Source organism: Lissotriton vulgaris, chromosome 1_1 (genome assembly GCF_964263255.1).
Source record: "Lissotriton vulgaris chromosome 1_1, aLisVul1.2, whole genome shotgun sequence".
NCBI classification, from domain to species: Eukaryota; Metazoa; Chordata; class Amphibia; order Caudata; family Salamandridae; genus Lissotriton; species Lissotriton vulgaris.
In genome coordinates this window covers 1,269,980,758-1,269,997,695 of record NC_141685.1, presented here as the reverse complement: position 1 = coordinate 1,269,997,695, position 16,938 = coordinate 1,269,980,758, and the positions used below count along the sequence as shown (strand labels likewise).

The 16,938-nt window shown below is 53.9% G+C and overlaps 1 protein-coding gene across 2 annotated transcripts in view; it reads right to left on the bottom strand.

Annotated features, from left to right (window-relative positions):
- The window catches only part of LOC147748974 (uncharacterized), a 737,146-nt gene that overhangs the window by 632,686 nt on the left and 87,522 nt on the right, over positions 1 to 16,938 (bottom strand). For both annotated transcript variants that reach the window (XM_086964737.1, XM_086964747.1), the window contains one exon: positions 189 to 297. In XM_086964737.1, the coding sequence (XP_086820863.1) occupies positions 189 to 281 (93 nt within the window). In that variant the 5' untranslated portion in view covers positions 282 to 297. Of the gene's footprint in view, positions 1 to 188; positions 298 to 16,938 lie in introns of those variants that run through there.

Genomic DNA, 16,938 nt, shown 5'->3' with positions numbered 1-16,938 from the left:
TTCCAGGATCTCTAAAAGGGAACCAGCTACTCAACAAGTGCATATCCTCAAAGTATATCATGACTCCATTACTCATAGCGTAATGATTGCCTACTGCAAATGTTGCATCTTCTTATAACAAATACAATCTTGGCAGGAGGTTACATCTTTTGAGGTCTACGTGTGTGGCATTGGTTCCTCCAACATACCTCTCTGCATTTCACCAGATGATAGGGGAACCTGCTTGGCCGGATCAGATGGTTTTTGTCATATGGACACTGGAGTAGATCTTCGGAATCCATGGAGCTAGATGTAATCCTGTGCAAAAATAGAACAAAAAGATCAGTGGGTAAACTCCATAAGTAAGATGAATGATCTGCACATCAGTACATTTCAAGACGGCATCTCAAGTGCAGAGCAATGGAAGTCTTCAATCCTTATCCCCAAGGGCATTCACACAAAAACACTCCTTTAAAAGACTAACTGAAACCAGTATTTTAGGAGGAACAATGGTTGAGGTGAATCAGGTGAGAGAAAAGGAGCCTAGTACTAGTATTTCACATGAAAAACAACCATAATGTATGCACTTTTGGATTCTAGAGGCAAGGACTACAAAACCATTATTGTAAATCCCCATTGTAAAAGGTCAGATGGCACATTCTCTGTTGTAATGTATAGTGTGAACCAGAGGGCAGCAGGAACAAGTCAATTGTAAGATGGGAGAGTATTTTATTCCACAATAAACGGGAGTACCCATGATATGGTGCCTTAAAAAAAGCATCAGATGTCCTTGTATTGATAGAAACACTTCACTGTGTGTGCCCGACCATGGGTGCAATATTCGAGGTAGAAGACACGTCTTTTTGAAAGCTCAATAGTGCATTAAAGCTCTCCCTTATTCTTGGTTTGGCAGCACAAAGAATTAGGTCGATGTGCCAAAATCAGAGCCACCTATCAGACTTTCTTCTGGGTGCAGATACAAGCTACCTCTATAAAAGTGAAGTTCGCATTGGGCAGGATACTGTGACGCTTCAAAACATCGAATGAGTAAATGTGATGGTGGTTACTGGTTAAGGGGAAAACAAAGACGGAATGATGCGAAGAAAGTAGTTGCAGCAGTACAATGTTAGGGAAAGGTCTAGAGCCTAAAGCACATTAATTAAAGAGATTCTTTCCCCAAAAATAGATACATTAATTGTGGAAACATGGAAAATGAAAAAAACTGTACACTGGACACATTACGATTTTTACAGCTGAAGAAGGGCTCCTGCCCGAAATGCATTGGGCGGAAAAATGTGGAATACGATAAAAATATGATATACTATGGAAATAATAGTATGAAAAACATCAAAGAATAAAATACAGCATATTGAAAAGTTCTTCATGAAGTTTATTGAAAGTCATTGCACTTATATGAAATTATAAGAAGGTGTGCCTACTTGGAGACGTTACGCCTAAGGGAAATAATGTGTGTTGTAACATTGGGTGGGACCAGGAGGCCCTCTGGAACGTGCTAAACATTCCGTACCAACGCATACTACTCTGTGGTTACATTGGAAACAACTCTTAGGCCAGTCCTCACCACAAAACAGAACCATCTTGCACAAATCTGCCTACCCTACCATCTGTATCCGCCGCCACCACTGGATTATTCAATTCCACCATATACTGGGGCCATTGAAACATTGTGTTATTTCAGTTACCACCTATTGCTATAATGTACTAGCTCCTGCAATATCAAGTTGCACATTTTCAAAGGCTACAACGACTGTCGCTGCACAATCCAAAACTACCTTGAGGTCTTGGCGCATGCACACTATCCCACCTATGGAGTTAATCGAACAATGCCAATACCATTGTTCACCTCATATGATTCAATGAAAGTAGGAGCCATAAAGGCAAACAAAGGGGCTGAAATTGGTCTCACTGCCTGGAAGATCTAACAAACAATGAGTAAATCGAAGAGAAGATGCCAGACGTGTCAACCACACTCCTGATGCTGCTTTCAGTAATGTAAAGTGAAGGTGTCAAAGTACAATAGTAAGAGGAAAATTGTAACCCTTGCTTTATGAGACCATGATTTCTGCACCAGAGCAGGGTAAGGAACCTTAAAGTCATTTCAGATGGTGCTGGGATACTCCGGCTTCCTACAAGGACATTAAGAAAGATTCATCATCTGATGCACACCAGAATATACTTCTCCTTTTCACTTTTCCCTCATTGATTCCATTATAAGAAACTGAAAAAGATGGGGCTTGTTTTATTGGGGAAAGCCTTAGTATCTTGCATCCTCACCGACAGATTGGTTTGTCGGGAAAACAAATGAAGGTAAATAAAGTATCATAAGAACTGCTACCACATCAAACACAATCACAGGGCTTATCTTTTGTGGTGCTACTATTCAATATTTACAGACTGTCCTCGACTGATATAGTCAGAAACCATCAGCTACAAATCCAAGTAAGTGTTGTGGATTTTCAAAACCTCTAAGTACCAGCCCACAGCAGTAGATGCAGATTAATTAATGATTAAGGCATATTTAAGTTTTCATAAAGGAGCACTACCTATATTTGAATGTAATCAAAGCCATTGTCATACCAAAAGGGACATGAGACAATGTATAGGCAACTACCACATGACTGCACAACACAGAAGGAAGTGTTCATTCACTATTTCACCATAGGCAGTGAGAAACGTCTGCGCCTTTTTCTCCTTATTTTTAAACAGAAGACCACCGTTGTAGTAAATGAAAATCACCACATTATCATGCTGAGACTACTGTGTTAAAGTGCATACCATCACTCCTAGAAAGGATAATTAAACTGCAGAGAAACCAGAACCCGGAAGCAAGGTTATTTCCTAAACTTTAAAAAATTTGACAATATATCCCTAGCAGGACTGACAGTTCCTTAAGACAACGCAAGGCAGCAGGGCCGGCTCTAGGCTCATGGTGGCCCTGTGCAGGGAGCGTAGGTGGGGGCCCCGGAAGAGGGGGTCCGGACGGGGCGGAGCTCACTCCGCGCTCCACCGGGGCCCGCGCCTGGCTGTGTCAAACAGAAAGCGCTCTGGTTGGCCCGGTCGCTTCCCTGCCCCCCCAAGCTCTAGGGGCCCCCAGGAGTCGCTGGGACTTGGAGCCATATTTCAACTGTCTGCCGCTTAATAGTGCAGAAATGCCCTTTCTCTCCACCTTTATTGGCACAGGTGGAGCAGAGGGCCTAAAGAAATCAATCACCACCAGTTTACATGTGAGACCGCGCCCGCTGCCAGTGCCACTGACTGGAAGACAGACAGCGGCCTACGAGTCGATGGATGCGGCACCGGCAAATTGAATGCCCCCTGCTCCTCGGAGAAAGTGTCAGTGATTCCGAAATGTAATACTCGGCAATGATTAGGCCTTCCGCTGGCTGGGACTCGAGCCATCTACTGCCGCTTAATTTAATGCAAAATAGTACCCCCGACTCCACCTTTATTATAGGCCCTGCAGGCACACAGGCGGAGAGGGGCCTAAAGGAAATCAGTGGCCAGCGCTGCCACTGGAAGACAGACAGCGGGCGGCCTACCTCGATGCGGCAAAACTCCCGGCTGCAGTGCAGTAAAAATCGCCCCTCCGACCTCAAGCATTAACAGCTACACCCACGCCCGGCTACCGATCTTCATATGACTTGCTTGCTTGCTTGCCATGACGCGTCGCGATAGTCAGTGAGTGCCACAAGCAGTGTGCAGAAATATCATTATCAATCATCTGAGAGAATGGATCTATTCTGCCCTTACCCGGCAGGTGCGTTCACACTTCTTCACTTTATTCTCAATCTGAGCTCAGGGGCCGCTCCGCTTTTGTCCGACTCCGACGTGGACGACCACCAAATGGCTGGGCTGTGCAGAGAGAGTCATACGCCACCAGTCCCACAAGTTAGTTACGCACGCAGGGAAGTCAAGCAGCAGGTTAGGTTGAGTCTGCGCGCTGCCGCAGATCACTCTATCCTGGCTTCCGGCGTCTGTGCCAGCCAGCCGGGTGACAGTCATGATGATTTGAAACACCCCAGCGCCCCTGCTGCCCAATCAGGAACGAGGTCGGTGCGGACTCGGAGCCAGAGGCCAGGGAAGTTAAAGGGAGGAAGGCGGGGGGGTGACTCACTGTGTCAGGGCTTGGAACTGTGACTGTCGGACTCGGAACTTAGTATTGGAAGCCGGGGTCGGAGCCGGAGGCCGCCAAATCCGGCCAGGGGGCCGCCAGTGCCACGATGCATCATTGATCCTTCCGATCCGATCCTCGTCGTGGCGGCCCCTGGGGTTTGGCGGCCCTGTGCAGGTGCACACTTTGCACATGCCTAGGGCCGGCCCTGAAGGCAGCCATTGGTGGTTGCACTACTAGATGGTGCTAAGTTATTAGAACAGGTAGTGTCTTTTCCCCAAAATTTGGGCATAGAAAGCTTTCCAATGCAAAACCTCCATTTTGCATGGAGCGCCCAAAAACTTTGTGCCATTCTGGAACCAATCGATGAAAGAGCTTCACTGATTTGCCTTGATACAAAGGATCTGATTCAAGGTACTGTGCACCAAGCTTTTACAGGCAAAGACCCAAAATATCTGCAAAAATGAAACCCCCTTGAATGGACCTCAGATTCGGCAGTGTATTACTAATCAGTATTTCAAATACAAATACAAGATTAAGTTGCGCAGAGGCAAACCATAGAGGTACAGAGCAAGCAACTCCAAACTCCTTGGACCCACACCAAGGTTAGAAAACCTCCTGGTTTGAAGAGGCTTTTGGATAATAATCACTCCCAACGCCTATCCACCGCCCTCTCTATGAAGGGACTAGTCTCCAACAGGTATCACAACCCAGTATGACTCTCTGAAGCAGATAGCCTGTGTAGTTCAGCCCCGTCCAAACTCAGGGCCTCATTTGACCAACAACTAGGCCTGCAAAATGGCCGCAAGTGCAGTAAAAAACAAACACCTAACTAAATACATAAACATACTTCTTAATAGAGCTTCTCCCACTTTCGTATTCAGTCAGATCTCAGAGTACAGACAGCAAAGTGTAATGAACATGCTCAACTTTTACCCCAAGGTTGGAATATTTCTTACAGCAATGCAACGACCCAATGAAGGCTGCTTTAAATACCCATCGACAGTGCACGGAAAAGCTTACAACAATCCAACTCACCAAGGCCGATTTTGAGATCCATCGACTACTAAGCAGAGTATGATGATGCTTTGGATATATACGCACAGTGCTTCATATAAGCCGCCTCCCTTTCGAACCACCCCTCCACCAAACAACCCCGACATGCAAACTCCAAGTGTTAGCGTTTCCACCAGGAAATCTTGAAAACAGCTTCAACAGGTCAGAGATGGTTCCCAGAGTTAAGTGGCACGAACAAACGGTGTTTGTGAGTATGTGTGGTGGTGGTGGTGGTGGTGTTGGTGGGTGGGGGGGGGGGGGGGGATTGAGGAGGGGCCTCTAAAAAGGGTCGTGCCCAATATAATTAAGGCGTGGCTTACAAAATCTGTGTTTAGCATAGTGTGCCGCCCAACTAGTAATTTACTACTACTGTCATTACATCCAGATATATAATACAACAAGTAAAATTACACCACCAGCAAGGCAAGACTATTGGCTTTGCCACTGGTTGTTAGTTGCATAAGATAAAGATGCAACAACTGTGGTGGCTTCGTTGTATAGAATATTGAAAATAATATCTCAGTTCTGAATTGAAGAGACTGTGAAAGAAGTAGAACGAGTCTCTTGGAAGTTACATCAAAGGCAGTGAAGGGTGGTACTGCTGTAGAGGGAAGATTTGTTTTTTTATCCCGAGGGTGGGGGCAAAAATGGAGAGCCTGAGAGGGACCAGTCTCAGCACCTGAATTGTAGAACTGCCTGTGCTGAGCACCGGCAGGACCAGGCCCACTTGAAGCCCTGATGGTTCCCTTGAAAACGGTCTTCATGTATAAGCTGTGCTGGCAAAGCAGAGGCAGTGCACAAGCTTCGTCATGTACAAAGATACACATACACCCCAAGCAGGTACAGTACTGCACGGGTCACAGAAATACAATAAAAAACAGAGTCTGGGAAGCTCAGACACATTAGCTGTTACAGGACCATGGATCCTCTCACCAGGAACTAACTTTGTGACTTTCATCAATGACGCCTTGCAGAAAGAGACCCTGGGGGTTATTTTTGAAGTTCGAATGCGTTTTTTTGGTTTTTTAAGTATCCCATTTCATAACATAACACACTAACAGTACAGGTAAAGATTTGAGTGTCAAGTTGGACTTTTCCTATACCGTTAACTGTAATGCAGCTCGCTTCCTGCACCTCCTATCCTGATAAAACTGGCAAGAGAAACCTAACGGCGAACACCGTTGTGTATTTTATTGAACGGTTTATAGTAATGTATATTTGAAACTGCTGCCTCAAAAGCAAAAGGCAGGCTTTCAACGGACTGCATCATTCCAAATCAATTACATACACTGGTGCCTCGCTTCAGGGTCGGACCCGACACGATTTGTAACAGAAAATTCAGCTAAACAACAAATTAAAATGGGCATTCCCTTGAAAAATTTCAGCCCCCAAAAAACTAGAACGGGCCCCTTAAACAGAAGATCGCCTTTGAGGCAACAAACCTGAGCTGCAGCTGGAGGATGTCTGAATTTATCTTACAGGAGCCATTTAAAATCTCGCCATCAACAGAGAGAGCTGCATCTCTCTAGAGGGAGAGATCTGTTCAGCGTGTATTGTGACATCATCAAGACAGCCTGTGCACCTTAGCAACAGGTAAATACATTCAAAGCATGACAGGCAGTATCCAGGTGCTGTCCCAAGACAGGTGCCAGGCATCCAGGTGCTGACCCAAGACAGGGGGGCAAGCATCCGGGTGCGGACCCAAGACAGGGGGGCAAGCATCCGGGTGCGGACCCAAGACAGGGGGGCAAGCATCCGGGTGCGGATTCAAGACAGGGGGGCAAGCATCCGGGTGCGGACCCAAGACAGGGGGGCAAGCATCCGGGTGCTGACCCAAGACAGGGGGGCAAGCATCCGGTTGCTGACCCAAGACAGGGGGGCAAGCATCCGGGTGCTGACCCAAGACAGGGGGGCAAGCATCCGGGTGCTGACCCAAGACAGGGGGGCAAGCATCCGGGTGCTGACCCAAGACAGGGGGGCAAGCATCCGGGTGCTGACCCAAGACAGGGGGGTAAGCATCCGGGTGCTGACCCAAGACAGGGGGGTAAGCATCCGGGTGCTGACCCAAGGCAGGGGGGTAAGCATCCGGGTGCTGACCCATGGCAGGCGGCAAGCATCCGGGTGCTGACCCATGGCAGGCGGCAAGCATCCGGGTGCTGACCCATGGCAGGCGGCAAGCATCCGGGTGCTGACCCATGGCAGGCGGCAAGCATCCGGGTGCTGACCCATGGCAGGCGGCAAGCATCCGGGTGCTGACCCATGGCAGGCAGCAAGCATCCGGGTGCTGACCCATGGCAGGCGGCAAGCATCCGGGTGCTGACCCATGGCAGGCGGCAAGCATCCGGGTGCTGACCCATGGCAGGCGGCAAGCATCCGGGTGCTGACCCATGGCAGGCGGCAAGCATCCGGGTGCTGACCCATGGCAGGCGGCAAGCATCCGGGTGCTGACCCATGGCAGGCGGCAAGCATCCGGGTGCTCACCCATGGCAGGCGGCAAGCATCCGGGTGCTCACCCATGGCAGGCGGCAAGCATCCGGGTGCTGACCCATGGCAGGCGGCGAGCATCCGGGTGCGGACCCAAGACAGGGCGGCGAGCATCCGGGTGCGGACCCAAGACAGGGCGGCAAGCCTCCGGGTGCGGACCCAAGACAGGGCGGCAAGCATCCGGGTGCGGACCCAAGACAGGGCGGCAAGCATCCGGGTGCGGACCCAAGACAGGGCGGCAAGCATCCGGGTGCGGACCCAAGACAGGGCGGCAAGCATCCGGGTGCGGACCCATGGCAGGCGGGCAAGTATCCGGGTGCTGACCCATGGCAAGCATCCGGGTGCGGACCCAAGACAGGGCGGCAAGCATCCGGGTGCGGACCCAAGACAGGGCGGCAAGCATCCGGGTGCGGACCCATGGCAGGCGGGCAAGCATCCGGGTGCGGACCCATGGCAAGCATCCGGGTGCTGACCCATGGCAAGCATCCGGGTGCTGACCCATGGCAAGCATCCGGGTGCTGACCCATGGCAAGCATCCGGGTGCTGACCCATGGCAAGCATCCGGGTGCTGACCCATGGCAAGCATCCGGGTGCTGACCCATGGCAAGCATCCGGGTGCTGACCCATGGCAAGCATCCGGGTGCTGACCCATGGCAAGCATCCGGGTGCTGACCCATGGCAAGCATCCGGGTGCTGACCCATGGCAAGCATCCGGGTGCTGACCCATGGCAAGCATCCAGGTGCTGACCCATGGCAAGCATCCAGGTGCTGACCCATGGCAAGCATCCAGGTGCTGACCCATGGCAAGCATCCAGGTGCTGACCCATGGCAAGCATCCAGGTGCTGACCCAAGACAGGGGGGGGCAAGCATCCGGGTGCTGACCCAAGACAGGGGGGGCAAGCATCCGGGTGCTGACCCATAGGGGGGGGGCAAGCATCCGGGTGCTGACCCAAGACAGGGGGGGGCAAGCATCCGGGTGCTGACCCATAGGGGGGGGGGCAAGCATCCGGGTGCTGACCCATGGCAGGCGGCAAGTATCCGGGTGCTGACCCATGGCAGGCGGCAAGTATCCGGGTGCTGACCCATGGCAGGCGGCAAGTATCCGGGTGCTGACCCATGGCAAGCATCCGGGTGCGGACCCAAGACAGGGCGGCAAGCATCCGTGTGCGGACCCAAGACAGGGCGGCAAGCATCCGGTGCGGACCCAAGACAGGGCGGCAAGCATCCGGGTGCGAACCCAAGACAGGGCGGCAAGCATCCGGGTGCGAACCCAAGACAGGGCGGCAAGCATCCGGGTGCGGACCCATGGCAGGCTGGCAAGTATCCGGGTGCTGACCCATGGCAAGCATCCGGGTGCGGACCCAAGACAGGGCGGCAAGCATCCGGGTGTGGACCCATGGCAGGCGGGCAAGCATCCGGGTGCGGAACCATGGCAAGCATCCGGGTGCGGAACCATGGCAAGCATCCGGGTGCGGAACCATGGCAAGCATCCGGGTGAGGACCCATGGCAAGCATCCGGGTGCGGACCCATGGCAAGCATCCGGGTGCTGACCCATGGCAAGCATCCGGGTGCTGACCCATGGCAAGCATCCGGGTGCTGACCCATGGCAAGCATCCGGGTGCTGACCCATGGCAAGCATCCGGGTGCTGACCCATGGCAAGCATCCGGGTGCTGACCCAAGACAGGGGGGGGGGGCAAGCATCCGGGTGCTGACCCAAGACATGGGGGGGCAAGCATCCGGGTGCGGACCCATGGCAGGCGGGCAAGTATCCGGGTGCTGACCCATGGCAAGCATCCGGGTGCGGACCCAAGACAGGGCGGCAAGCATCCGGGTGTGGACCCATGGCAGGCGGGCAAGCATCCGGGTGCGGAACCATGGCAGGCGGCAAGTATCCGGGTGCTGACCCATGGCAGGCGGCAAGTATCCGGGTGCTGACCCATGGCAAGCATCCGGGTGCGGACCCAAGACAGGGCGGCAAGCATCCGTGTGCGGACCCAAGACAGGGCGGCAAGCATCCGGGTGCGGACCCAAGACAGGGCGGCAAGCATCCGGGTGCGAACCCAAGACAGGGCGGCAAGCATCCGGGTGCGAACCCAAGACAGGGCGGCAAGCATCCGGGTGCGGACCCATGGCAGGCGGGCAAGTATCCGGGTGCTGACCCATGGCAAGCATCCGGGTGCGGACCCAAGACAGGGCGGCAAGCATCCGGGTGTGGACCCATGGCAGGCGGGCAAGCATCCGGGTGCGGAACCATGGCAAGCATCCGGGTGCGGAACCATGGCAAGCATCCGGGTGCGGAACCATGGCAAGCATCCGGGTGCGGAACCATGGCAAGCATCCGGGTGCGGACCCATGGCAAGCATCCGGGTGCGGACCCATGGCAAGCATCCGGGTGCTGACCCATGGCAAGCATCCGGGTGCTGACCCATGGCAAGCATCCGGGTGCTGACCCAAGACAGGGGGGGGGGGGGCAAGCATCCGGGTGCTGACCCAGGACATGGGGGGGCAAGCATCCGGGTGCGGACCCATGGCAGGCGGGCAAGTATCCGGGTGCTGACCCATGGCAAGCATCCGGGTGCGGACCCAAGACAGGGCGGCAAGCATCCGGGTGTGGACCCATGGCAGGCGGGCAAGCATCCGGGTGCGGAACCATGGCAAGCATCCGGGTGCGGAACCATGGCAAGCATCCGGGTGCGGAACCATGGCGAGCATCCGGGTGCGGAACCATGGCGAGCATCCGGGTGCGGAACCATGGCAAGCATCCGGGTGCGGAACCATGGCAAGCATCCGGGTACGGACCCATGGCAAGCATCCGGGTACGGACCCATGGCAAGCATCCGGGTGCTGACCCATGGCAAGCATCCGGGTGCTGACCCATGGCAAGCATCCGGCAAGCATCCGGGTGCTGACCCATGGCAAGCATCCGGGTGCTGACCCATGGCAAGCATCCGGGTGCTGACCCATGGCAAGCATCCGGGTGCTGACCCAAGACAGGGGGGGGGGGGGGGCAAGCATCCGGGTGCTGACCCAAGACATGGGGGGGCAAGCATCCGGGTGCGGACCCATGGCAGGCGGGCAAGTATCCGGGTGCTGACCCATGGCAAGCATCCGGGTGCGGACCCAAGACAGGGCGGCAAGCATCCGGGTGTGGACCCATGGCAGGCGGGCAAGCATCCGGGTGCGGAACCATGGCAGGCGGCAAGTATCCGGGTGCTGACCCATGGCAGGCGGCAAGTATCCGGGTGCTGACCCATGGCAAGCATCCGGGTGCGGACCCAAGACAGGGCGGCAAGCATCCGTGTGCGGACCCAAGACAGGGCGGCAAGCATCCGGGTGCGGACCCAAGACAGGGCGGCAAGCATCCGGGTGCGAACCCAAGACAGGGCGGCAAGCATCCGGGTGCGAACCCAAGACAGGGCGGCAAGCATCCGGGTGCGGACCCATGGCAGGCGGGCAAGTATCCGGGTGCTGACCCATGGCAAGCATCCGGGTGCGGACCCAAGACAGGGCGGCAAGCATCCGGGTGTGGACCCATGGCAGGCGGGCAAGCATCCGGGTGCGGAACCATGGCAAGCATCCGGGTGCGGAACCATGGCAAGCATCCGGGTGCGGAACCATGGCAAGCATCCGGGTGCGGACCCATGGCAAGCATCCGGGTGCTGACCCATGGCAAGCATCCGGGTGCTGACCCATGGCAAGCATCCGGGTGCTGACCCAAGACAGGGGGGGGGCAAGCATCCGGGTGCTGACCCAAGACATGGGGGGCAAGCATCCGGGTGCGGACCCATGGCAGGCGGGCAAGTATCCGGGTGCTGACCCATGGCAAGCATCCGGGTGCGGACCCAAGACAGGGCGGCAAGCATCCGGGTGTGGACCCATGGCAGGCGGGCAAGCATCCGGGTGCGGAACCATGGCAAGCATCCGGGTGCGGAACCATGGCGAGCATCCGGGTGCGGAACCATGGCGAGCATCCGGGTGCGGAACCATGGCAAGCATCCGGGTGCGGAACCATGGCAAGCATCCGGGTGCGGAACCATGGCAAGCATCCGGGTGCGGAACCATGGCAAGCATCCGGGTACGGACCCATGGCAAGCATCCGGGTGCTGACCCATGGCAAGCATCCGGGTGCTGACCCATGGCAAGCATCCGGGTGCTGACCCATGGCAAGCATCCGGGTGCTGACCCAAGACAGGGGGGGGGGCAAGCATCCGGGTGCTGACCCAAGACATGGGGGGGCAAGCATCCGGGTGCTGACCCATGGCAGGAGACTGGCAGTATTCGGGATCAGACCCGAGACGGGCCGTATTCGGGATCAGACCCAAGACAGGCCGTATTCGGGATCAGACCCAAGACGGGCCGTATTCGGGATCAGACCCAAGACGGGCCGTATTCGGGATCAGACCCAAGACGGGCCGTATTCGGGATCAGACCCAAGACGGGCCGTATTCGGGATCAGACCCAAGACGGGCCGTATTCGGGATCAGACCCAAGACAGGCCGTATTCGGGATCAGACCCAAGACAGGCAGTATTCGGGATCAGACCCAAGACAGGCCGTATTCGGGATCAGACCCAAGACAGGCCGTATTCGGGATCAGACCCAAGACAGGCAGTATTCGGGACCGGACCCAAGACAGGCAGTATTCGGGACCGGACCCAAGACAGGCAGTATTCGGGACCGGACCCAAGACAGGCAGTATTCGGGACCAGACCCAAGACAGGCAGTATTCGGGACCGGACCCAAGACAGGCAGTATTCGGGATCAGACCCAAGACAGGCAGTATTCGGGATCAGACCCAAGACAGGCAGTATTCGGGATCAGACCCAAGACAGGCAGTATTCGGGATCAGACCCAAGACAGGCAGTATTCGGGATCAGACCCAAGACAGGCAGTATTCGGGATCAGACCCAAGACAGGCAGTATTCGGGATCGGACCCAAGACAGGCAGTATTCGGGATCGGACCCAAGACAGGCAGTATTCGGGATCGGACCCAAGACAGGCAGTATTCGGGATCGGACCCAAGACAGGCAGTATTCGGGATCGGACCCAAGACAGGCAGTATTCGGGATCGGACCCAAGACAGGCAGTCTTCGGGATCGGACCCAAGACAGGCAGTAAACGGGATCAGACCCAAGACAGGCAGTATTTGGGTTTGGACTCATTTCGCTTCTCTGCAAGTGACTGTGCTTGGAAGTGGTGAAGAGCTTCCTTCCAAGCACAACTGAGGCAAATCAGAACAGATTTAAACCCCTAATTGTAATTTCACATTTACACCAGGTTGTGTATTACAGAGTGGGCCCGCTTTGTGTTATCCAGGACACTTCGATATTAAAGAAGGATAATGCTGGCGCACATGTAGCTCCAGTTCTATCATTAGAGGGATTTACCTCATTTGAATGGTGCGTGGCCCCATGCAAATGAGGGTAGCACTTTGCTTCTGCAACCAGGCTGTATTATGGATGCGGGCGCAGAGGTAAACGATTACTTAAGAAGCGTACTGAAAATGTGCCACAAAAAGGGTGCCACACTGTAAGTGCGCCTCCTAAAGGCAGCCTTCTGGAGGCTCCCCTCAGATACTCCCTTGCACTGTACCCGCCTGCAAGGGGATCTCTCTCCCATCTTTAACCCCTTCTGTGCGTCAGCCGCGCGGAAGCTGTTCGAAGCATAAGTGCTCATGTGTGTCGGCCAGCTCCCAGTGTCAGACGCCATGGCACAGGGAATCCCTCTGGTGATGGCATCAGAGGGATTCTCCCCCCCCCCCCCCCCCAAACAGCCTCGGGAGCCAGAGAAGAGCTGGTCAGGTTTTATAGGTCGAGGTGGCTTTTTTGACAAGAAGTTTACAAGTGGTGCACAGTAGTGGCCCTTTTTTTTTTTTTTTTTGGTATTTGACAGGGGGCTATCTCAGCCCCCTGAGCACATAGAAAGTCAGGAGAGAGATTGTTAGAAAGGGGATAATCTTCCCTTTCTAATGGTACCCGTCCCTAGTGGATCCATTATTGGGGGGGGGGGAAATCACCCACGGGAGAGTGATCCCCAAGCAGGGATCCACCCACTAGTCACTAAGGAGGGGGGGTGGCCCCTTGGGCAAGGGCCTTTGCTCACCCCCAAAATAACTGAGCAATATCTGCCTTTCTGCCGCCCCTGGGGGGCAGATGGGGCAACAGCCCCCAATCTGCCACCAGGAGGGGGGCGGGGGGAAGCAGAATGCCCTCTAGATGCCAGGGATTTTCTTTTATTTGATTTAGGTGTGGGAGCAGCCCAAGATTGACATGCCAATGCCCCCACCCTCCCCTGCACATTTATAGTCTTTTAGCCCACCCTGGGGGGGGGGGCAGTAGCCCCCAATCTTTCCCCCATTAGGGGCAGAAAGCCCACTAGAAGCCAGTGGTTTTTATTTGATTTAGGGGTAGGGGCTGCCCAAAATGAGCCTGCCAATGCACCTACACAATTACAGTCTTTCTGCCCCATTGGGAAAGGCAGATGGGAGCCACAGACCCCAACCTGCCCCCCCCATGGGAGCAGAAAGCCCACCAGAAGCCAGGGATATTTTTTTGTTTATATGATTTAGGGTTATGGGGCTGCCAAGATGGGCATGCAAATTCCCCCACCCCCTGGCAAAATTCTAGTCTGCCTCCCCCCTGAGGGGCAGATGTGGGCAATAGCCCTGATCTTCCCCCCCAGGGGGGGGGGGGGCAGAAAGCACACTAAACACCAGGGATTAAAAACAAATCTATGTAGGGGCTGTGCAAAATGCCCCCCCCCCCCAAACAAATTTTCCACAGCCTTTCTGCCTGGGAGGCAGATGGGGCAATAGTCCCTAATCTGCCCTCCGGAAGGGGGGGGGGGCAGAAAGCCCACTGTGCATCAAGGATTTTATTTATCCTTTTTAGGTTTTGCCTAGCCAATGCGTACGAAGTACGCATGTGCTAGGAAAAACCTGATGACATCTGTGTGTGGGGACTGGAACGTCCCCAGTCTCTCATTGGCTAGCTCCATAAATGGAGGCTAGCCATTGGGAGAGGGCTCTGTCCGTCAATGCCGGACCAGATAAGCCAGTATTTGGACTGTTTTTTGGTTGTATTTGGACCTTTGTTTTGGTGAACGTTTTTTACAGTTGATGTCTCTGATATTACCACAAACATTGTCTGCAGCAAGCACAACTGCCTGCAATCTCCTGTGCTTGCCATTTACCTACTCAGAGTGCCATTACTAATTCAAAACTACCCTGAATTGCAATGGAGTACCACTTTTTAGGTTTTGCCTAGCCAAGTACGCATGTGCTAGGAAAAACCTGATGACATCTGTGTATGGGGACTAGAACGTCCCCAGTCTCTCATTGGCTAGCTCCATAAATGAAGGCTGGCCATTGGGAGAGGGCTCTGTCCGTCAATGCCGGACCAGATTCGGGGGTGTTCCCGAGAATTTTTGGCTTTTGGCGACGTCACGCTACGTCAGCCAAAAGCCAGGAACGCCCCCGAATCTGGTCCGGCATGGTCACCCTGCCTGCCAGACGCTGCTCCCTCATTCCTCGCTCTGCTCGCAGCCCTCCGTGCCCACGCCTCATTGCTGCAGGCTGGCGTAGCTCGGCTGTCGTCGTCTGCGGCCTCGCCCGACTCAGGCCAGCTTCCAGTGAAGGCCCGGCTCTCTGGTGGTCGGCAGTGCTTGCTCTTTGCTGGAATGCCCCATCCCTCGGACGGAAGTGCCCGGCGCTAGGACCCCGCGGCTCTCCCTGTCATCGGCCCGGGCTCAGCAGCTCTAGCGCAGCGCTGTCCCCAGCATTTCAGAGGCTCTGGTGTATTTCAGTAGTCTGCAACTTGTTTACACCAACACAAGCTCCTCGCGTCGGTGCTAACTGCTTATGTATTCCTTTGCACATTTTATACACACACGCACGTGCGCTTTTCGAACCTTTCACGAGTCTGTGGACTCTTTGGTCTTCACGCACTTCTTGAACTTAGTCACATTTTCACAAAGTGTAACATCCACGCTAAGGCCAGTCTTTCATTTCATCACGGCGATATTTTGTTTCCGAATGCTAGTAGCGCGTGCGGTGATATCTTACACAGAGAATAGCCATCAAGTGTTCCATTCAGTCATCTTCGGCAGCGGGGACGCCTTTGTTTCCAACCCTGTGGTTCGTTCTGGGTGGGACCGCCACACACGCCGAGGGAACTAGTTACTTTGTAGATTTATATAGCGCAGTTTATCAAATCACCTCTGGGGTGTCTAAGCGCTGTCCATGTTCACGGGGAGATTAAGTGATTTGCCGAGAATCACGGGAGGCTGGGCCGACGCCAAGACTCGAACCGGATCCCCGGCTGCTCTGGCGCTGCGCCACACCCACACCCTACATTACAGGCATTATTCCTTCGTAATGGAGGGTTCGTTTAGAACCTAAACATTAAATATACAGCGCTCAACAGGACACGGGGAGAGGTTGGAAGTTTCACACAGGAAGACTGTGTTCTGACAGGGGGCACTTTTGGGTGCATTTAATGAGCACCTCTGTGTATGAGTAGGCGTTGAGCGTGAAATTAGCTGAGAAACAACAGAGCACTGTACAAAAAAAGCAAGTGGAGAACAATCACCAGTCCAAGTATTAATAACAATTTCCAAGTGCTATAAATAACCGGTATAAAACTACCTTCTTTATCGCACTGAATTTACTGACCTCGGAAGGTCTGAACGCTGAGTTCTCGTGAGAGCTCAAACTGGGGTCCTATTCATCAGTGCCTGCCACACACGTTAAACTCACGCAGCCACCCTGCTTGCCTGGTTCGTGAAAAAGCGTGTCTTTTATCACCTGGCATCAACGGGGAGGCCACAGAGGTGTATTTTCTTATACCAGATGAATCGCCCAGTCTAAGAGAAACATAAAACGGGGGTAAAAGATATTCGGAAGGATGAAAAGACGTAAAAGTCAGAGGCTCTTAGAAGCCTCACATCTTGTGATGACATCACTTAGTGATAACATCCAACCAACCAGCGTAAAATCGGCAGAATGAACACATACATGTTTATCTGAGTAAGTAGGTTTTGGAGTCAGCTAAGGTGGTCACAGATTTTGATGGAATTGTTACCTGGTTCAAGGTTGGACAGTCTTGGCAGTGCCAGAAGTCCTGGTTTGATAGGCCAGTATTTGGACTGTTTTTTGGTTGTATTTGGACCTTTGTTTTGGTGAACATTTTTTACAGTTGATGTCTCTGATATTACCACAAACATTGTCTGCAGCAAGCACAACTGCCTGCAATCTCCTGTGCTTGCCATTTACCTACTCAGAGTGC